The sequence below is a fragment of the Lagenorhynchus albirostris genome, chromosome 10 (assembly GCF_949774975.1).
Source record: "Lagenorhynchus albirostris chromosome 10, mLagAlb1.1, whole genome shotgun sequence".
NCBI lineage: Eukaryota > Metazoa > Chordata > Mammalia > Artiodactyla > Delphinidae > Lagenorhynchus > Lagenorhynchus albirostris.
In genome coordinates this window covers 66,514,403-66,536,170 of record NC_083104.1, presented here as the reverse complement: position 1 = coordinate 66,536,170, position 21,768 = coordinate 66,514,403, and the positions used below count along the sequence as shown (strand labels likewise).

The window sequence follows — 21,768 nt, the reverse complement described above, 5'->3', positions numbered from 1 at the left end:
TGCTCAGGTCAAGACGGAAATTCAAGCTGCAGTGAATCATTCAAAAAATATTTATTGAGCACCTATGATATGCTGGGAACTTTCTAGGTGTTGGGATACAGCAGTGAATACAAGAGGCAAAGACCAACCCTCAGGGTGCTCGTGTTTCTGTAAGCTGGGTGGGAGGGGTAAAGCTACAGTGATTTTTGCCAGCTTGCTCACCTGGGCCCTAGGCTGGCTGAAGCGTAGTTATAGCAGCCACTGCTGATGCCCCACCTGCATCCCCAGGCCCATGTCTGTGTTCACTGGAAGTTGTGGTTAATAGTTCCTGACAGGGATATAGCTTCTCACCTCAAACGCTTGCAACCTTCTCATTTTCTCTGGCATCACAGGAACTAGATCCACCCAGGCAGCAACCTGAACTTGCTCCTGGAGGCTGCCCTCAGTCAGCCATGGCTGGCGTCAGTGCTTAAGTACCTGAGAGATACCCAGGCAAGTACCCCCAGGGACAATCCTAGGGCGCATTCCACACGGTCTCCTCAGAGCTCCCAGGTGGACACAGCAGAACTTGCTCACCAGCACCTCCAGTGGCTTTCTCCTTTCCTGTCCCGCACTCTCCGCTCTCCCACTTGTGCTTCCAGCTTCCGCTCTCCCACTTTACTCCCAAGTAAACCACCTACACATACGTCCTTGTCTCAGGTTGCTTTTGAGGGAAAAAAGTCTAAGTTGGTAGCAGAAATGGCAGGAGGGCTTCTGAAAATGGATCCCTCACCAGTGAGATGACAACGGAGGCCCGATGCCAGCAGTGAGTGGGGCGGTGATAACCCCCAACCCCACATAGGCTGCAGCCTCATGGTGACAGAGACCCAGCTGTGGGAGGCAGACCGGGGAGAGGTACAGAAAGATATGGGGCCATGGTAATTATGAGGATTGCAAGGTTGGCTGGCTTCTGTTGACTGCCCTAGAAGTCTTGAAGAAGGAGAATCACAGATTCAACTCAGGGCAGGCTGTGTGGGACAGGAGACCCCCATCAGAGCATTCTAAATGGCCCTCATCTCCTGTGGCCCAAGAGCAGTCTGTGCTGATAATCAGCGCCAGGATCTAGTATAAAGGTGGTGGAACTACAAGAGAGACCGGATGCACAGCCACAGCTGGTCCTGGAATGGAGATGTTTGTACGGATGAACCTTATACTCCCAGCTTCCCCTGAGCCCTCCAGGCCTGCAGAATGCCCCCTCCCTCTCTAGAGGAGAACACTCTCCCGTCACATGAAGATTCACCCCACCTCCCCTCTCTGCCTCTAGACAAGAGTCAGCAAAACACCTTAAGGACAAGAGAGTAAATATTTTAGGTTTGTGGGCCAAGTGGTCTCTGTCGCAACTACTCATTTCTGCTTTTGTACTACTTAAAGTGCAAACACAGCCATAGGCAACAAGCAAATGGGTGTGTCTATATTGAAGTCAAACTTTATACCAAAATGGTCAGTTGGTCCACAGAGTAGGGGTTCGCCAGCCACTTCTCTTAGACCAATAATTGGGTCAGGTCTCAGCGTTGCCCAAGCAGGAAAGTACAGTCCCTGCTACTGGAGGAAACAACTTAGCAAAAAGCTACAGGTGTGGCTGGTATGTATTGGTAGGAACAGGGAAACACATGGAAGAGATCTCAGGGGTATGGGACTGGGGCTGAGGGAGATGAGGAATACAAGATGGCTAGAGAGAATGTTTATTGAGGCCTCTCTCTTGATTCACGATGAAACATCCTGGGGAATTCCCTGGCAGTCCAGTGGTTAGAGCTCTGTGCTCTCACTGCCGAGGGCTCGGGTTCAATTCCTGGTTGGGGAACTAAGATCCCACAGCCATGCAGCGTGGCTCCCTCTCGGAGTCCGATGGGTCCAATGAGTCTGTGGCTATTTCCTAGCCCCTGAATGCAAATTGGTGTGGATGTACTTAGCAGCTAACAGAACCCTCACATTGGTTCCCTAATCTGTGGAATAAGAGCCATTAGGGAAAGGACTGAGTAGCAGTCTCTTAAGTTATTCCACTGGTCAAGATAGTAAATCAGAAGCAAGACCACAGCCCTGGTGGAATTACAAAGGTTAGTCCTACCTTCAAAAACGTAAAGGACACAGAGTGTTTCCCAATCTACCCCCCATCTTGCTCTTACAGAAACCAAATGTAACATGGTGATTGATGATTATCCATGAGGCAGCCCTAATGGCAGCCATTATATCAGATATGGTATCTTTACTAGAATAGTCTCCGCGGCCTCTGACTGTAAGAAGCTAATAATACGGCCAATGCATTCTTTCCAATCCATATCAGAAAAGCAGATCAAAAGTGTGTCATGAGGACTTCCCTGGTGGCACAGTGGTTAAGAATCCGCCTGCTAACGCAGGGGACACAGGTTCGAGCCCTGGTCCAGGAAGATCCCACATGCCGCAGAGCAACTAAGCCCATGTGCCACAACTACTAAGTCTGCGCTCTAGAGCCCACGAGCCACAACTACTGAAGCCTGCGCACCACAACTACTGAAGTCTGCACACCTAGAGCCCGTGCTCCGCAACAAGAGAAGCCACCACGATGAGAAGCCCATGCACCGCAACAAAGAGTAGACCCCACTCACCACAACTAGAGAAAGCCCACGGGCAGCAACGAAGACAAAGCCCAACAAAACCAAAAAAAAAAAAAAAAAGTGGGTCATGACCACATTCCACACAAATATTCAGAAACCTATCATGTTAGTTTTTTTAAAAAATAAATTTGTTTGTTTTGGCTGTGTTGGGTCTTTGTTGCTGTGCGTGGGCTTTCTCTAGTTGCGGTGAGCGGGGGCTACTCTGTTGCGGTGCACAGGCTTCTCATTGCGGTGGCTTCTCTTGTTGTGGAGTGCAGACTCTAGGCACACAGGCTTCAGTAGTTGTGGCACACAGGCTTAGTTGCTCCACGGCATGTGGGATCTTCCCGGGCCAGGGCTCGAACCTGTGTCCCTTGCTTTGGCAGACAGTTTCTTAACCACTGCGCCACCAGGGAAGCCCCATTAGTTAAGTTTTAAATGGTCAAATGAGTTGGGGCATGCTGAGACACTCCCTCTATAGTAAAGGACAAGTTATTATACTGTGGACATCCTACCACTAAAAAGAGGCATAGCGCTGGTGGCCAATAAGGATTTTGGAGGCAGTATACTAAATACTGATCCAGCCCATATACTCTATGACTTGTTTAAGTGGAGTCCAGAGCAAAAGAGGCTCTGCAATAGGTCCTTGATATGGGGCAAGCGCTTGGGATGTATGGCCCAGCATATCCCACGATACTAGAAATATCCATGGGCGATAAGTAAACAGTGTAAAGTCTCCAAAAGCCCCAAAGGCAGAGCCTCATCTCAGACCCCTAGGATTCTGGAGCAAAGCCACGCCCTGTACAGCAGAGAATTAGTCAGCATTTGAAAAGTAGTTCTTGACCAAATTGCACAATCCAGAGCGAACAGATCATTATTGTTTTAAGCTACTAAGTCTTAGGGTTGTTAACTATGAATAGGTAATCAGAAGATGCAGTAAGAGTACTTTGTTCTTTTTAATGTCATATAGTATTCCACTATATACAGATACCACAACTTATGTATCTTTTCTTATGTTATGGACATTTAGGTTGTTTCTGGTTTGGCTCTGTTATGAATAATGCTGCTATGAACATGTCTTTTGGCAGAAATGTGTACTCATTTCTCTTGAGAACAAACCTAAGAATAGAATTCCTGGTCATGGGGCAGGCATGAGGGAAGGCATCTTCAGGAGATATTGCCAAAGAGTTTTCCAAAGTAGTTAAAATAGTTTATAGTTCCATCAGAAGGTATAAGAGTTCCAGTTGCTCCAAATCCTTGCCAACGTTTGGCATTGTCAGTCTTTTTCATCTTAGTCATTCTGGTAGGTGTGTATCTTATTGTGGTTTTAATTTGCATTTCCCTGATGAGTAACAATATATTCTTTACTAAAAAAACCACACACACAAGAAACCAAAATGTTGACAGTGGCACTCTACAGAGGTGTGATGATTTATTATTTTGTTTTGTTATTGTTGTCTGCTTTTTGTTCTGTAGTCTTGGTCTTTCTATTTGCTAAGCTTTCTGCATTTTTAAAATTTAAGTGCTTACTTTTTTAAATTATAAAAACAATCCAGGGCTTCCCTGGTGGCGCAGTGGTTGAGAGTCCGCCTGCTGATGCAGGGGACACGGGTTCGTGCCCCGGTCCGGGAAGATCCCACATGCCGCAGAGTGGCTGGGCCCGTGAGCCATGGCCGCTGAGCCTGCGCATCCGGAGCCTGTGCTCCATGACGGGAGAGGCCACAGCAGTGAGAGGCCTGCGTACAGCAAAAAAAAAAAAAAAATCCAAAAAACCTCCACCTACTTGTTCTTATAAATAACAAGGTATATTGACGACAACAGTAATATTACAAGTGAAGTCACCAGAAATATTTATTGAGCACCTACTGTATATCCAGCACTGTGGGAGGGGCTTTGAAGGACACAGGGCAGTACAGGACTCATTCTCTGCCCTTGAGAGGTTTACAGTCTAGGTGGAGACAGAAGAACCAGGACATATGGGAGCCAGGAGAAAACAGTCCAGGCCAGGATGTTACAGGAGCTGGAAGGTGTCTGGGGTCAGAGCCACCAAGTGGTTCAGTGCCAGGAAAGACAACAACTCACAGCTCCCGGGCCCATATCCACCCACTTAGTGTGCCCTATCCATAGCCTCTACTCCCGCCATCATAAAACACCTAATTCCTTGTTCAGTTGCTATTCAAAGTGCAATGAAATGGGGGAGGGGTGGGGCAAATGGAAAACGTCCTTGGATGAGTTCCAGGGGCTGGTGTCACAATCTCCCTCCTGCTTCTCACCCACATACCCCTCACACAGAGAGATCCCCATTCAAGGAGGCCTGTCTGACCATCCAGGACCACCACCCCAAGAGCTAAGAGGAGGGGGTGGTCACTGCTTGAGCTGCCTGAGGTAGAACTGGGGAACCCTACTTCTAGCGTGCCCCTTCCCCTTCCAGTCCACTGAGTTGGGGGGACAGGCACCCCGGAGTTGCCACCCAGGGCTGAGAAGGTACAAAAGGGAAAGGACATGGAGGAAGGGAGAGGAGCAGAGAGGGACTGAGAGCCCAGCTGGGAAAGAGGGGCCTCTGGGGCCCCTAGAAAAGTGCAGGGGAAGGCGAAGCCAAACACTGAGGCCGGCTCCCCCACGGGTGGAGGGGAGGTGGGGTGGTCTGCTACGGGACCCGACCTTCCCCACACCTTCACGGGACCGAGGGGGTTATCAAGGGCCACGAGGGTATCAAATCCCCAGGCCTGTTCCAGGCTGTGCCCACTTCAAGGTCACCCTGCCCAACCTTCGAGGGGAGTGAGGGGACCTCAAAGTTTCGATGATGCTCCCCACTCTGTTGGGTCCCCTTCAAAGTGCTATCTGTTCACTTCTCAAATTATAAGGAAATCAGGTCTGAGAATGCGGGAAAGGGGTAGAATTTTGTAATACCCATCAGACGGTGAGGGGAGGGAGCCAGGTACCTCCAGAGAGTACCACCCAGCGGGTGAGGGTCGTGCCAGCCTCACCGTACCTCAGGGAGAGAGGAAATGGACAGCAAAGGATGAGGAGGGCTTAAATAATAGTTCACATAATAAAAATACCTAGCACTCTAATAAGCCTAGTTTTCTGCTACCTAATTTTTTTTTAAATAATTCTAATGCCAGGGGCTGGGGTTCTGAGGAGGGTGGGGGCAAGCAGGGTATATACATGAGGAGGAGTTTAAATTAAAACACAAATAATAATTAAGACACACAAATTGAAGTAATCAGGCAAAAGATGTAGAAGAGGCCTACAGTGGCCCCCTTGTTTCCAGGATGACCTAGCTTCCAGCGGCTGGGTTAGGGCTTCCTCTTGGAGCTGATCAGCCGGCGTTTAGAGTGATAGAAATCTGAGGAGAGAGAACAGAAGTCAGCCAGGCCAGGAGGAAGAGGGCCCAGCAGAACCACCCATCCAAGGCAAACTGCAGAGGGGCCAGGGACCCCTCCCCAGGGCCAGAGGGACACACTGCCAAGTCCAGGGAAGAACTGTGGCAACTTCTGGCCCATCTCCCAGAGGAGCATTTCCAGAGCATCCCACCGTACTTCACAGATGTGATTAATAATAGGACCTACGCCCATGGGCCGGCTGTAAGGCAAGCTGCCCTATACAGTAGCCACTAATCCTATGTGGTTATTTAAATTAACTAACGTTAAACAAAATGCAAAATTCAATTCCTCGGTCACACTAGCCAGATGTCAAGTACTTGGCGGCCATGTGTGGCCAGCGGCACGGGACATTTGCATCTTTACAGAGTTCTATCGGAGAGCACTGCTCTGGGGATTGCATTAGATAATCCATGAAAAATGTTCTGCACAATGCCTGGGCTGTATAAAGTTAGCTATTATTATTATTATCATTATCAGTATTGTTAGTTCTGACCCAGCTGCAAATTAGCTGTGGGATTCTTGGCTGCATCTCTCCAAGCCTCATTTTCCTCACCTATAAAATGAGGATAACACGGGTATGGTGCTCTGAGGATTAAATGAAATGCTCTCTAAAAGACTTTGGTTGATGGGGAATTCCCTGGTGGTCCAGTGGTTAGGATTCCACACTTTCACTGCCAAGGGCCCAGGTCCAATCCTTGGTCAGTGAACTAAGATCCTGCAAGCCATGCATGGTGAAGCCAAAAAATAATAATAATAATAACAGTAATAATAATAAAATTTTAAAGTAAAAAATTAAAAAAAAAAAGACTTTGGTCGAAGGCCTGGCATACTTAGCGTTCAAATGTCAGTATCATTCATTCAGTTTTCCTCAAGCACCTGCTATGTGTCAGATACCATCCTAGGTGCTGAGGATTCAGCAATGAACAACAGAGCTACAGATTCCTTTCTTGTGGAGATAATATCCTAGTTGGGGAGATGGACAATATCAAGATAAGGAAGTAGCTGTTGATAGTTTAAAAAGTGCCAAAAAGAGAAAAATAGGCAGGGAAGGGGGGCTGGAGGTGTGTATGTGTGTTGGGGAAGGGGAGTTAAGTTTGAATAGGACAGCCGGGAAATTCTCATTAGCTTTCTCTCCACTGCAAATTCATTGCGGGACCTTAGGCAAATCATTCTACCTCTCTGGGCCTTGTTTCTTTGCCTACAGAAGGATGGCAATAATGTCTTATGGTATAGGATTGCTATAAGGACTGAAAGAAATCTAGAAACTTAGCAAAGGGCTTGGCATATAATCAATGTTCCAAATAAATGTTAGCTGGTTGTTCTTGGCAGCAGGCTAGCTGTGTGACCTCAGGCAAGTTACTTCCCCTCTCTGGGCCTGTTTCCCACTCTGAGGTATGAGGAAGCTGGGCCAGATAGTTCAGCCCTTGCACCATGAATTCTGGGAGTCTTGATCCCTTGCAGTATCCTTCTCTGCACTTGTCCTCACCTGTCATGCTGGTCTGTCGCCGTTTTCGTCCCTGGGAGGTGCCCGGCCCTCCCGGGGACCCCTCAGGCCGCTCTGGGGAGCGAGGCACGAGCGTGCAGGACAGTGACAGGTCCACGTGGTCCTCCTGAGATGTCCCCTGCAGCAGGGCAGATGAGGTGCTCGGCCACTTGCCCCCTCCCAGGTCGTCCCGGGTCCCCCGGGGCCCTGCAGGCAGGTAGAGCTTGGGCAGGCCAAGGCCCCTCACGCGCTCCCAGGCGAAGTCACCCTCCAGAGGGGTCTCGGTGACAAAGTCGAAGTTCCATCGATCTCGGGCCTCCTGCACGCAGCTGGCCATCAGGGCGTCGCAGTCCCGGCGCAGCTGCTCACTGTCCACCGGGCCAAAGAGGCGGCGGCACGCCTTGCTGCCGCGTGGGATCTGATGGGCATCCCTGGATGGCTCTGACATGGTGCCTGCAGCTGGAACACAAGTAAGACCCTGGTCACTGGAGAAATCAGACCCTCCCTTACCCGGCCGTGCTTCACTCTGTAACCTCAGGCGAGGTCTTCCTACTAGAACGTGAGGTGAGACGATCACTCTGGTTCCTTCCAGCTAATTTCCCCCCACTTCCCTCCCACAGGCTCTCCCAACACCCCAGCAACACACACAGGGCTGGGGCAGAGCTCAGCCAGCCTGGCACCCCAAGGTCACTGGGGAAGCAGGCAGCTGAAGGGCAAGTTTATGTATGTCAACAAAGGCAGGTTTATTGCAATAGCAGGGATCAGGGTCCTGTTTACCACCAGGTATTATCAGGTAAAATCAATTTGTTTTCCCCCCTGAGGTGTCCCTCATGGGTGTGAATGCCCCAAGTCTGTGTGAATTGCCAGAGTCCAGCAGTTTCCTAACCCCAGACCTGGCCAGGAGGTCAATTCCCAAGTAAATGGACAGCTCCTCGAGCCTCCTGAAACCCTCCATCTAGATGCTCATGTGGAGTAATCCTGCTCAGCTACTTAAAACCACCCTGGACTTTGGGGTAAAAAACACCTGGGTTCTAGGGCTTCCCTGGTGGCGCAGTGGTTGAGAATCTGCCTGCTAATGCAGGGGACACAGGTTCGAGCCCTGGTCTGAGAGGATCCCACATGCCGCAGAGCAACTAAGCCTGTGAGCCACAACTACTGAGCCTGCACGTCTGGAGCCTGTGCTCCGCAACGGGAGAGGCCGCGATAGTGAGAGGCCCGCGCACCGCGAAGAGTGGCCCCGCTTGCCACAACTAGAGAAAGCCCTCGCACAGAAACGAAGACCCAACACAGCAAAGATAAATTAATTAATAAACTCCTACCCCCAACATCTTCTAAAAAAATGAATAAATAAAAATAAAAACACCTGGGTTCTAGTCCTAGCTCTGCCACTTACTATCTCAACTTTAAAAAAGTCACTTAACGTCTTTCGGCCTCAATTTCCTCATCTGTAAAATGGGACTGCATGCAAGTCTAAAGCAGGGCTGTAGAAGCATGCTCAAGCAGTTGATCCGTAGGTCCCTCCAGGCAAGGCAGATGGAACAGAGTTGGGAGGCTGTATCTTGGTGGTTAAAAGTGAGGGCTCTGGAACCAGGCCACCTGGGTTGGAATCCAGGCTCTGCTGGGTGAACCTGGACAAGTGGCTTCACTTCTCTGGGCTCTATTTTCCTCATCTATAAAATGGAGACAGCAATAGTGAATGTCTCAGAGGACAGATGTGAGGATTAACTGAGTTAATGTAGATAATGTGCTTAGAGCAGTACCTAGTATATAGAAGTGCTTGGAAAATATTATTATTATTTCTCTCTGCCTTTAGTTCTGCCTGAGCTCCTCCCCATCACTCCACCTGGGCCACTGCCTCCTTCAGACAGCAGCTGACAGGTGGTGTGCGCTGAGGGCCTTTCCCAAGGATGTCATCATGCAGGCAGCCTGGGGGTGAGGAGCAACTAGGCAGGGCAGGGCAGGGAGATGACTTCTCCCAGGCTGAGCCACATCCTGCCAGGCACATGAGGTGACCTGAAGTCTAGACAACATGGAAGCCCCTGCCCCATTTTGCCTGCATCCAAAGAACCCATTTTTCAGGCAAAGAAAATTAAAGGCACCCGTCTACCTGGTTCCTCTCCTCCCACTTCAGGAGAGGGAAAACTAAGGATGAGTTTGCCCGTGAGGGAGTGCTGGCACCTACCTGCCCTGCTCCGGCCTGACTCCAGGATGAGCTCCTGCACGACCTTGACAGGGACTGGGTTTTCTGGGGACAAGTCCTGCTTTGCAGGCTCTGAGGGTGAAAGCTCTGCTGAGTGACCTCCTGGGACAGGAAGCCCTGAACCCACACCACACCTACCCCTCCACACTCCACCTCTCACAGTGAGTGGAGCCCTCAACGCAATGTCTTAGCTGATAGGGGAGGGGAGGCACTAGGTGACCTCAGATCAAGTTAAAAGGGCAGGAGTTATGAGACTTGCCCCAAAACCACACAGTTAAAAGGATCAAGGGCCACTGCCACATAGAGAGGGGTAACATAGGGCAGTGGGCAAAGCCCACAAATAACCTTTGCTCACTCTCTTCAGGGAAGGATTGAGATTTATTTTTATATTTTATGTGCCAAGGCCTGTTCTAAGAAGTTTACAAATATTAATTTTCTGAAAAAGTGAGTACATTAGCTCTTTTACCGAAGAGGTAACCAAGGTGCAGAGAAGTTAAGTAACTTTCCCAAGGTCACACAGCTCACAAGTGGCACAGCCAGGATTTGAACCCAGGCCTGAATGCCCTGGGTTCTGTGCTCTGGTGTTGAACCCTACTCCCTCTCTAATTTTGAGGTTTCTTAACCAGAGAACCACTTGAGCTTTTTCAAAATGTAGACTGACAGGCCCCTCCTTCCCCAGACCAATTAAATTCAAATGTTTGACAGCTCTCCAGATGGGCATATTTGGGGTACCAGCCAAGAGGGGACACACAGAATGTCCTGAATAGACACTATGGATCTCAGTTCTTCATTGGTACATGGAGGAGAAGCCCACCTAGGGCTTTATCAGGGAGCTGGATATTCCCTAGCTTCTAGGAGCTGAAGATGGGACCAGAATCCAGGCAGGGACCCTCTCTACTTCTGCTACCCCTTCCCTTACAGCTCTCATAGGCTCCCCACCAAAATCTTCTCTCATGCCCATTATTATAACTCCCACCTGAGAAAACAAACAAAAACCCTTGTTTTACAAACAAGTAACTGAGAATAGCTTCCTTTGTTGGCCTTCCTGCCTTCGACTTCAACCATATTTTCATACTCAAATAAATGGTTAGCTCTCAGTAAACACTGCTGAACCAATAGGGTACTCTTTTTAAGAGGCGGGGGAGCAACCTCAGATCAACACTGGAATAGCGGCGGGAAGCAAAGGCGGGTGAAGCCTCCTTCCGCGGGAAGGCGTGTTTGCTATTAGCGCTGGGGCCAGAAGGGGGCGCTGGTCTACAGGAAATCACGCGCGGGATGGGAGGTGCGTGGGCAGAGCCTGGGACAGCGGCAGGGAGTAGTGATGAGTCAGTTTCCTGCAAAGAGCTCCCAGCCCGCCAAAACTTCGCTTCCACTCCGGCTGCACGTCACCCCAGGGTGAGGAGGGGGAGCGGGAGGGGGAGCGGGAGCCGCGAACACGTCACGCTGAGCCAGCTAGGCTTCCAAAACCCCCGCCACTGTTGGGAAACCGCGCGCTCTCGCGCCGTCTCTTGTGACACACGCGCGCGCGCGCGCGCACACACACACACACACACACACACACACCGCAAGCACAGGCGCGCCGAGATCTGGTCCCTCCACCTTATCTCCACGCCCAAAGCAGGGGATGAGTCAGATCCCTGGAAAATAAAAATAGACGGGAGCAACGAAAACAAAACCGCTCTTAAGTCCTCCCCGAAACGCAACGTGGAGGAAGGGAAGGAAGGAGGGAGCTGCCTGGGCGCCCTAAAGTACCAAACCAGTTCCAAGATTCTCGTCCCCACGGGGAGGGCGCGTGTCCCCCGGGGGCCCCTGACAAGGCAGACAAGGCGGACGCACCGTGGTCCGCGCTGGGCGGCGGCGCCCGAAGGGCGACTCGCCCTCCTGCTCAACCGTGTCGCCCTCGGAGAGGGAATTCTGGACTAGGTTGGGGGCGCCCGGAGCCCCCGAATGCAGGCGACGGAGGTCCGGAGCGGCGTCGCACCCCGAAGCCCCATCCCTCAAAGACACGACCCCTCACCCCCTTCCTCCCTTGGCGAGGGCTGTGTGCCCCGCCGCCCCTCAGAGCAGGGCTCGGCCCCCGCCCCTGAATCCGTCCGTCCGACCCAAGGGCAGGCTGGGCCGGGGTTCTCCCGGCAGCGGTGGGAGAGACGTAGGTCCGGTTTCTGTGCTTCCCTAACTGACTGGCTGGCGCAAGCCCACTCAGCGCCGGGCCGCGGCTCCAGGTCCTCGAGGGCGCGCCGCGGGGCGGGGACCGGACACCCGGTCCTGGACCTCCTGGTGTCCCGGCTTCCCTGGGAACACTCTGTGCCAGCCAAATAGGTCACTGTGCTGATGGGGGGACAGAGACCGTGGAGAGGCAGGGAAGGGGACTTCTGGAGGAGCCGCCGTCTCCCAGCCCTGGCGGGGATCTGACCTCACCCGGCCCCGTTCCCTGGGGTCTTCTTGTCACCGTGAGTCACCTCCTCGCTAGCCCTTAAGGGACGTGTCCCGACACGTTCCCAAGGGCCGGAGACACAGCCCGCGCTGACCTCAGCGCCCAGCCTATTGGCGGACACGGCAGCGTTGGGGACCCAGACCTCGGTTCTGGGCCGGGATGGCACCGATTGGATCCGAGAGCCGCCCGGGAGCGGATCCCAGATGAACCTGCTCGGCTCGGCTTTCCCCACCCCTCCCGGACCCCTCCGCGGACAGGGCTTCATCCCCACGCCGCAAGCGCACCAAGCCTGGGGCCCCGAGCTCACCCTCCGCCCGGTCCACGCCGTCCCTCGCCCCAGCTGAGCTTCAAGCGGAGGGAGCGTGGCGGGGATCTCTGAAATTAGTGCTCCCTCTCCCCGCCCGGAATCTCCGACACATCCCGGCCCCTGTCCCACGCGCACATATAGACTCGGGTGTGCGCAAAACCGAGCCCCAAGCACGGACCCACGCACGCCATTCACCTGTGAACACAGTACACACACGCCGCTGCGGACATACACCCACGGAGGTGCGCGGACACACACGCGGACACCCTCGGCTCAGCTCAGAGCCGCAGCCCGGGATTCGCTCTTGCCTGACCTGGCTCTCTCACCTCCTCTGAGGGTCTCGGTGTCTCAGTGAATCCGCGCCCAGCTCCTCGTCGCCCAGCTACCGACTCGGGCAGCTGCTCACACCTAAGCTGGCGCCGCCTGCGTTCCCCTTATAAAAGGGCTGGAGGCGGGACCGGCCGCTCCGCCCACAGCGCTCCGGGGACCGGCCTCTGGGGGGACAACTGTGGCTCCCGTGCGCTCGCAACAGCGCTCTGGAAACCTCTGCGGCCAACCTCGCGTGCTGCAGGAGGGCGCTTCCCTCTCCCCACTACCCGCGCCTGGGTTTGTACGCTTGACACATTTCCCCACGAACTGCGCTCCAAATCTGTTTTTTTCAGTTGGGGAGTGAGTTGCCGCTCCTCCGGAGGGGACGACATTGTAAGGACAGGACCGAGGAGCCCCCTCTCTGGCCCACCACCAACTGACTCTGGGCAAGGGTTTACCCAAAGCAGTTGAATAGACCATGAGGAGTGTCATTAATAAATAAAAATCCTTAAATGATTTTAAAAAAACACACCTCACTTTGCAATTCCCAGAAAAGCCCCACTATACCACCTCTATTCCCATGGATTCCTCACTACAGCACCTCTGCCCATTACCTGAGGCACCCAGAGACCCCAATGAAGCATTCTTGGAGGCCAGAAAGGATTCAATTCCCTTTATTTCACAGATAAGGAAACCGAGGCCCACAGAACTAAAGGGATGAGAAGTTATTTGTCAAATGCTCCAGGGAAGAGAGGACTGGGCACACTGCTAAGAAAGGGCCAACCTGGTCTCCAGGGGAAATGGGACACTGAACTAACTTTCCCACCCCCTCGTCCTCACTCCCTACACCCACCTCCCTCTCACCTCAGCAGAAGAAAGCTCTGTGATTGCAGCAGATTTGATGGCTAGGAAGGGGAGAAAGATTTGGTGGGTGAGTTAGCTCCTGGGTAGTCCCCACACAGCCCACATACGCTGCTGGGAAACCGAGGCTCAGAGTTCAGTGGCCTGACTCATAACACAGCAAATAAATGGCGATGGCTGGAACATAGGCCTTTTGTCTCTCATCCAGAGCCCTCTGCTTGTTGCCCTCTCTGTTTCAGTGGCTCTAGAATGAGGGAAATGCCCTGCACCCCTCATTTCGAGGCAGTATACTGAGGCAGTATACTGATGAAAGACAGTTCTGGAAACGTCCACTGGTGCTTCTGACAGATACAAAAGCAAGTGAGGTGCCCCGCTGTTCCACACCCCTAGCCCCACTTGCACCCCACCTTTGCTTCCTCCTTCACCTAAAACATTTGCAGTTTCTCCTTTTAAAAAATTGCAGAGAACAGAGTGTTAATCTGAACAGAAATCTACTAAGAAATAGAATCCAGGCTTGGAACAGCTACAATTACTGACATCTAGGGCTGTTCAGTGTCTGGAAATCTCTGCCCAGACATGCCCAGTCTATTTCCTCTAATGCAGCTGACCTCAGGAAAGACAGACCTCCTTCTCCTCTACTGCTGGGACAAGAGCCTGGGTAGGGGTAGGAGGGCACATTACCAGACCCCCTTGCCTACCTAATTTTGGAATCAGGCCAGGACTTCAGAAGGACCTCAAAAAGGCCAAGATCCCAGGACCAGCCCCCTTCTCCCCCAGTTCCACCCTCCCCACCTCCAACACACCCGTACCCACACCACCCAAAGGCTGGGTTGTCAAATGTCCAGCAGAAGACGGGCATATCCTCCAACTGCCTTGAATCCCCTTGGCTTTCAGACATTTCAGATAGACTTGACATTGTCTGTCTGTTTACTTTGGGAAAAAAATTTAATGAAGGCTTGTATTGAATTATTTAAAGTTTTGTGGTCCTGAGCTTCACAATGAAATAATTCTTTTTGTTGTTTTTGTTGGGAAGTGAATTTTTTTTTATAACTTCTAGCTCACCACCACAACAGAATTCAACAAATATTTATTAAGCACCTACTGAGTGTCTAGTACTGTTCAGCACTTAAAAAAAAAAGTTTCCAACCATACACTTGAATGTGTAGCCAGGTATGCTCTTAAAGGAGGACTTCTGCCCTGAAGAAGCAAAGAAGCAGGTTGTTAGAAGCCACATGCAAGATCTAACTCCCAAAACACACACACATACACACACACACACACACACACACACACACACGATCCCAGGCCAGTCCCAAGGGATCTGCTGCAAATCACATATTCTGTTCAGAGGAACTCAGACCACGGTCTCCCTAGGGTCTCTGGGGGTCTCCTGTCTCCTACCACCCCCCTCTTCTCTGAAAGCAGGAAGCCCCAAGGACAAAACAGCCACCAGCTTCTTCTATGCCAGGGCTCAACATGTTAGGACATGTTCCTGAGGGCCTGAATGCTAGTCAGGACCACAGCCTGCTGCCCGGGCCTCCTCCCAAGGAAGCAGGCAGCTTAGGGATGTAGGGAGACTCAGCCTGAGAGGCCGGAGGATCCAGGTCAGCCCCCATCCAGGAGGGACGTGATGACGGAAAGGAAAGGTAGAAGCCCTAGCCTGAAGGAGGATGTGAGGAAGGCTCAATGGTGGCCACAGGAGCTGCCCAGGAAGCAGGGGGAAGTGCTGGGAACAATGTCACTGTTTTCTCAGAAAAGGCCTGCGGAGTCCCTAACAGGGGCTGTCAGCTTTCAGTGGAATTCACTTCCACACAGGCTCCCAAGAAGTGAGACCCCCAGAGAAGTGGCAGAACAGAGACATTATTATATTATTGAGCAGAAGTCCCGCTTGCTTTTTTTTAAAGGAAGAATGAGATTGGGAGCTCCCCCAACTCCACCCCCCGACCTTCTGGGGGTTTTACCCAGCCAGTACAAAGATCAGAATTGACCATACAGTGAGGTAGAGGAATTTGTGACAGAATTTGTGCCAAATACTTCCAGCTTCCCTGAGCTAGCAATCTCACCTTGTCTAAGCCTGAAATTTCACCATTAGAAATTCATTTCTATAGTATTAAGTTCTGTTCTTCATTAAATAAGATCATATAGGCGAAATGCTTAGCATAGTGCCTGGCACATAGAAATCAGCACGGCAAATGAGTGCCTGAATCCTGCAGAGGGTTCTGGGTGGCACAGCACAGGGTGAATGTGTTGATCATATCATTTAGGGACTAGAAGGTGGTGAGGGAATGTTGTGAACACAGGCCATCTGAGGAGTGAAGGGCTCTCTGTGCCTTTGCACATATTGTTCCTTCTTCTTGGAATGAGTGTTCCTTACCAATATGCCCCACCTCCACTCCTTTCTCCACCCATTGAACTCCTACTGATCCTTCATGACCCGACCTATATGACCCCTTGGGGCAAGGCTTTCTCAGGGCTTCCTCTGGCTCCCAGAGCCCCTGGTAAGCAATACACTCCACTGTGCTTTACTGGCTTGCCTGGTTCATGTGCCTACTGCATCCTCTGAGATGGGAACCTAGAGAGGATGAGCCCATATTTTATTCATCTTTGTACCTTCAAGGCCTAGCAGCCTCAGCCTAATCTCAGTGAATATTTATGGAAGAGCCATTTTTGGCCTGCACTCTGAGGTTAGGCTTCAGTGCCTCTGCTTCTCAGCCCTCTCTTTTATTTATTCATTCATCTGTTTACTCATGTATTCATTAAAAAATAATATAATTAACACTCACTGCTCAACCCAAGAATTAGAACATTACAAATCATTGATACCTTCCTGTGATTTCCTCTCCTATGCTGACCCTTCCTCCCCTACCCCAAAATAAACACTATCTTGCAGTGTACACTATTTTATGTTGAACTTTCTTTTGTTTTCAGTAGTTTTATCACATGTGACCAAGACAGTAATGCTCTTCCATTTTTCTACGTGCTCGCCTACATTTCCCAGCCCCTCCCTGTAGTTTAGACTGGGTAACGTGACTGGTTCTAGCCAATGAAATGTGAACATAAGTGACATTTTCCTCCTTGGAACTGAGGTCAAGTGAAATTCTCCAGCCTTTCTGTCCTCCCTGGCTGTGGCAAAAGTGAGGTCTCATGTCCCAGATGGTGCCACCTCACTATGGCAGATCCTCCCTCAGCCTAATTTCCCGAGTGGCTGTGTGGAGCCAAGCATCCCACCAACTTGTATGTGAGAAAGAAATAATCTTTTGTTATATGAAGTCAGTGAAATGTGAAGCTTCTTTGTTCCTGCAGCATAACCTACCTAAGATTTATCCATATGGCTATCGGTGATTGTGGTTTGTACAAGTCTGTGGCACCCAATGAAGTACAGCTCTGGGCATTTGCACTCTCTTGACGTTGCCTCCCCTTGAATCTGTCTGGCTTATGACTCTTTTAGCCAATAGAATGGGTAATTCTGTGCCTGTTCTAGGTCTAACCCTTAATAAGGTCTAGCAACTTCTGCTTTTGCATTCTTGAGGAACTTGAGACACCACGTGAGAATTTTGATTACTCTGAGACCACCATGCTGAGAGAAGTCATGTGGAGGCCACATGCAAGATAACCAAGGCTACTCCCCCATGCACAATAGCTCCAAGTGATCTCCTAGCTGACCGCCAGCATCAACATGCCAACCACATGAGAGGACCATTTTAAAAGTTGATATTTCACCCTCAGTTAATCCTCCCCAGTTGAAGCCACATGGAGTAGAGACAAGCCATCCCCAATGAGCCCCTGCCTAAATTGTAGAATTGTGAGCAAATAAATGATCGTGGTTGCCACTATGATTTTTTTAAGTCTGTATTGAATTTTGTTACAATATTGCTTCTGTTTTACATTTTTTGGTCTTTTGGCCGCAAGACATGTGGGATCCCAGCTCCCTGACCAGGCATTGAACCGCACCCCCTGCACTGGAAGGCGAAGTCTTAACCACTGGACCGCCAGGGAAGTCCCACCACTATGTTTTAACATGGCCTGTTATGCAGCAATAGATAATTAAAACAGGGCTCAATCATTTTCACTGTTATTTAACATCCAGTGATTCCCTTCTCCTGTAAATGGGCACTTTGGTTATTTCCAGTTTTCTATTATTATGCATAGGGCTGCTATAATTATTTTTTTTAAAGATTTTTTTGATGTGGACCATTTTTTTTTAACATCTTTATTGGAGTATAATTGCTTTACAATGGTGTGTTAGTTTCTGCTTTTGGACCATTTTTTAAAAAGTATTTATTGAATTTGTTACTACACTGCTTCTGTTTTATGTTTTGGGTTTTTGGCCACAAGACATGTGGGATCCCAGCTCCCCAACCAGGGATCGAACCCACACCCCGTGCACTGGAAGGGGAAGTCTTAACCACTGGACTGCCAGGGAAGTCCTAATTATTCTTATCCATGTCTTTGGGTCACACATGCAAGAGTTTCTCTTGGACATACACCTAGTAGTAGAATTGCCCCACAATCTTCCTGTCAGAAGAAAAATGATTGGTGAAGCACCTGCACTTGGCATTTGGACCTGTCTGTGTCTTTCAGGATTACTGGGAAAAGTCTAAAGCACTGCACACATGTTTGGGATTATCATTGCTTGCATTTTTGTGGAAGAATAAAAAGGAATCCAAAGGAATGAAGCACTAATGGTGGAATTTCAGATATACTGGACACCTGTGGGTAGACATTTGGTGACAAGAGGAACTGCCCACAGACACTGAGTTCAGTCCTCTGAGCCAGCCTTCAAAGCGCCCAAGGCATCCCTCTCCCAGGATCTTTAGCTCAGAACAGCCTTCTGAATGATTCCCAAAAAGTAGGAATTATGCATTCTTTCACTTCTTTCTTTCCTAACAAATTATTTTTAAGCCCCTCCCAAGAAAAAGGCCCATCAAAGTTCTGAGGGTCTTGGGTTTGGATCCTCTGATTGCATAGCAGTGTGGAGTCTTAGAAAGTCATTTCAGGATTTCAGATCCATTATCTGACTCCTCGCCATCCTGGATGGGTGTTTTAGACTCATGTTACAGATGGTGGAATGGAGGCCCCAAGAGGTGCTGGCTTTGGCTGAGATGACACAGGCAGAGAGAGTCAGGGCAGAGCCAGGGCTCTGGCTGTGGCCCCACCCTCTCTGTTCCCCCTCCTATCAGCTGCTTGTCCTTATCTTTGCTCCCCTAGGATGGCACTGAGTGTCACACATAGTCAAGATGCCACCAGAGCCACTGTGGAATGCAACAGCTGCAAACCCAATCCCCAAATGCTGGTGGCCCGAAGTTCAGAGCTAAAGGGAGATTATGCCTCCCTCTCCCCACCCTCAGTGGTTTTTAACAACCCTGCACCTGCTGTGAGGAATGATTACCGACGTCTCCTTTTGGGTACATGCGAGCAGCTCAGTGCTGGACTTAGGAAGAAAAGTGGGAGTGTGTGTTAGAATGACACTAGCCATTGTAATAAATAAACTCTCAAATTACAGTGACAGCCCAATAGAAGTTTCTTTCTCACTCACATATGAATACAATTAAGGCGTTCTGGTTGGCAAGTAGCTGATCTCCATGTGATAATTCAGGGACTCAGGCCCTTTCTATCCTGTGGCTCCACCATGCCCTAAGGCATCAGGATCTCTGCTTCCAGCTGGAGGAAAGAGAAAGAACATCAAGAAGGTATATGCATTTCTTCACACCTGGTTCAGAAGTAACACGCATCATTTCCCACCCACATTCCATTGGTAAGAACTTGCCATGCGGTCCCACTTAGATCAAGGGTCTGTGTAGTCCCCGATGGGGGCACAAATGTGTGATAAGCTGCTAGCCATCTCTGCCACAGCAGAGGAGCTCCCACAAGAGAGTTTTTTCCTGCCGAGTTTCCGGACCTGGCCACGAGAAGAACAGTGCATGACCTCTGAGCTGCATGACCTTGGACCTCAATATCTTCATCTATAAAACGGGTACTTTCATATCCATGATCTTACAACCTTTGCTGAGAGGTTGGAAAAAAAACGAGGTAGACATGATGCTCCCCAGTTCCCAGAGGAGGAAACCAGGACACAAAGAGACAGTGTGACTTGTCTAAAGTCACACAGCAGGACCCAATTTCCCCCTTCTGGTACATAGGTTTGTTTTGTTTTGACTAGTCAACATCAAAGTCTGCTGAGAAGTCACTGGACTGAAATGCAGGAAAATCCCCTACTCAGCAAATCCATCTGAAAACCTCCTGGGGGCCTAGGAGGATTACTAAGAAAAAGCCTTTTATTGTCTGAAATGCAGGTATAGAGACCCTGACAGGTTCTTGGTGGGCTGTGTGGGACCCAGCCTGAACCTGGTGGGGGGGGAGGGAGCCTGCTGTGGTGAGACTTCAGGGAAGGCCCAATCCTCCCTTATCACTTTGCAGATGCCTGAACTCCATCCTTTAGACCATTTTCCCTCCAGCTCAGGAATTCTCAACACAGGGAATGGGAGAAAGGGAACCCCCTTTTGAAGAATGTTCAGGTCCTACAAATACACAGACTCTTTCTAGAAGAAGACACAAGAAACAATGACAGTGGTTGCCTCTGGGAAGGGAAGCAGGTCCCCTGTGTCACCTACCTCCGTGGGCACCATTAGCACCATCTGAGTCTGTGTGGACAGCGCCCCCTGGAGTTGTGCTATGTACAACTCTGGGTGCAAGGTAGGCTTATTCCTTGTAATATATTTTAATAGTTAACTCCATTTAAAATAATAATTAACACAATTAAAAACCTATTCCAATTTCTGGCCCCATCTGGACCTACTGAATTAAAATTGTGTGAGAGTCAACCAGCTACACAAGTATACAGGTATTTTGAAAAATCTCCCCAATAACTGAAACCTCCCCACCCTCCAGCCTCACGGCTTTGGGAACCCTGATTTATTTAGTCTGTCCATGCACAGGGCCCCCTTTCTTACCTCTAGAAGTTCTCAGCAGACCGTTCCTTCTGGTTGAGAATGAGAGAACCAAGAATAGATTCTGTCACTAAATGGGAATGGGGGAAGGGAGAAGGGGCAGGTGGGGTGGGAGCTCCAGGCTTAGTGCGCAGGCCAGCTTTACCTTCTGGGCAGTTGGGTCACCCGCACCCCTGCAGCTCTGAACCACCCCTCCTATTCCAACGCCCCCCACCTCCACCCCCCCACCCCACCCGCCCCAGTGTAACACATCAGCATCTTTGGCCGGCACAGCTCAGGCTCGGCCTTGCCCGGGCTTGCCTTTGGTTGCATCATCCTCTGGCCTTGCCCGGTGCAAGCCTCCCACTCACCGCTGGATAAAACCCGCTAATTATATCACGGGAGACCCAAGGCGGGAGCATGTGGGCATTTTCAGCTGACCCAGCCTGTTTCTACTTGCTTTGCATGATTGTTCTTGGTGTTTCAAAATAATAATAACAACTACCAACCAGGGAAAAACTGGCCTGGGGCTGTGGAGCATGCTGCTGAAGCAAGAGCAAGGGTCCACCTGCTGCTCCAGGAAAGACCTACCCAGCACTCAGCTCAGAAAATGAAAAACAAGTCTCTTGACTCCCAAATCAGGGCTCAACAGACAAGCAGCTCTGAGAACAGGATACACTGGAATCAGCAGAATCAGGAATACAAATATTGCTTTGATAGCATCAATAACAGCAGCAAGGTAATTTATTTTTTCAAAATTAAAAAAAATTCTATTTGTAGTTTAGTCAAAAGTAGAGAGAGTTTTGTTTTCCCATAATTTCCTGTATTTATTTTTGGAGGAGATAACACAGTCAAAAGATACAAAATGATATGCAGTGAAAACTCCCTCCTATCCCTGCCCTCCCGCCTTCCATTTCCTTCCCAGAGGCTGTGGCTGGTTGCTTGTGCCTCCTTCCAGAGATAGTCTATGATCAGCCAGATCCACAGTCCTTCATCCAAAACATGTGGGGACAAATGGGTTTCAGAATGCAGAACTTTTCAAATTTTAGACAAGTAATGAGGTGCATGTACCATGTATTTTGCAACATCTTCCCTCCATCAAGGCTCTGTATAGGATGACCCTTGGTCTGAGTTTTAACTTTTTTTTTTTTTTTTTGCCGTACACGGGCCTCTCACTGCTGTGGCCTCTCCCATTGTGGAGCACAGGCTCCGGACGCGAAGGTTCAGCAGCCATGGCTCACGGGCCCAGCCACTCCGCAGCATGTGGGATCCTC

The 21,768-nt window shown here is 50.2% G+C and overlaps 1 protein-coding gene across 2 annotated transcripts; it reads right to left on the bottom strand.

Moving 5' to 3' along the window:
- Positions 1-4,421: 4,421 nt before the first annotated feature.
- On the bottom strand, positions 4,422-12,847 carry CDKN1A (cyclin dependent kinase inhibitor 1A). 2 transcript variants are annotated; one of them, XM_060162729.1, is made up of 3 exons: positions 12,712-12,847; positions 7,461-7,916; positions 4,422-5,937 (listed from the first exon to the last, which is right to left on the bottom strand). In XM_060162729.1, the coding sequence occupies exons 2-3, from the start codon at positions 7,903-7,905 to the stop codon at positions 5,888-5,890; spliced, it is 495 nt and encodes a 164-aa protein (XP_060018712.1). In that variant the 5' UTR covers positions 7,906-7,916; positions 12,712-12,847; the 3' UTR covers positions 4,422-5,887. The 2 variants fall into 2 exon arrangements, with proteins under 2 accessions (XP_060018712.1, XP_060018711.1); XM_060162728.1 differs by having other exon boundaries at positions 12,725-12,844.
- Positions 12,848-21,768: the final 8,921 nt, after the last annotated feature.

Bases quoted from the DNA above. Each gene is read 5' to 3' on its own strand.
- CDKN1A (XM_060162729.1), bottom strand. From the start codon at position 7,905: ATGTCAGAGCCATCCAGGGATGCCCATCAGATCCCACGCGGCAGCAAG. The intron at 5,938-7,460 runs GTGAGGACAAGT...CTCTCTCCTCAG, and splicing joins GCGACAGACCAGCATGACAG to ATTTCTATCACTCTAAACGC.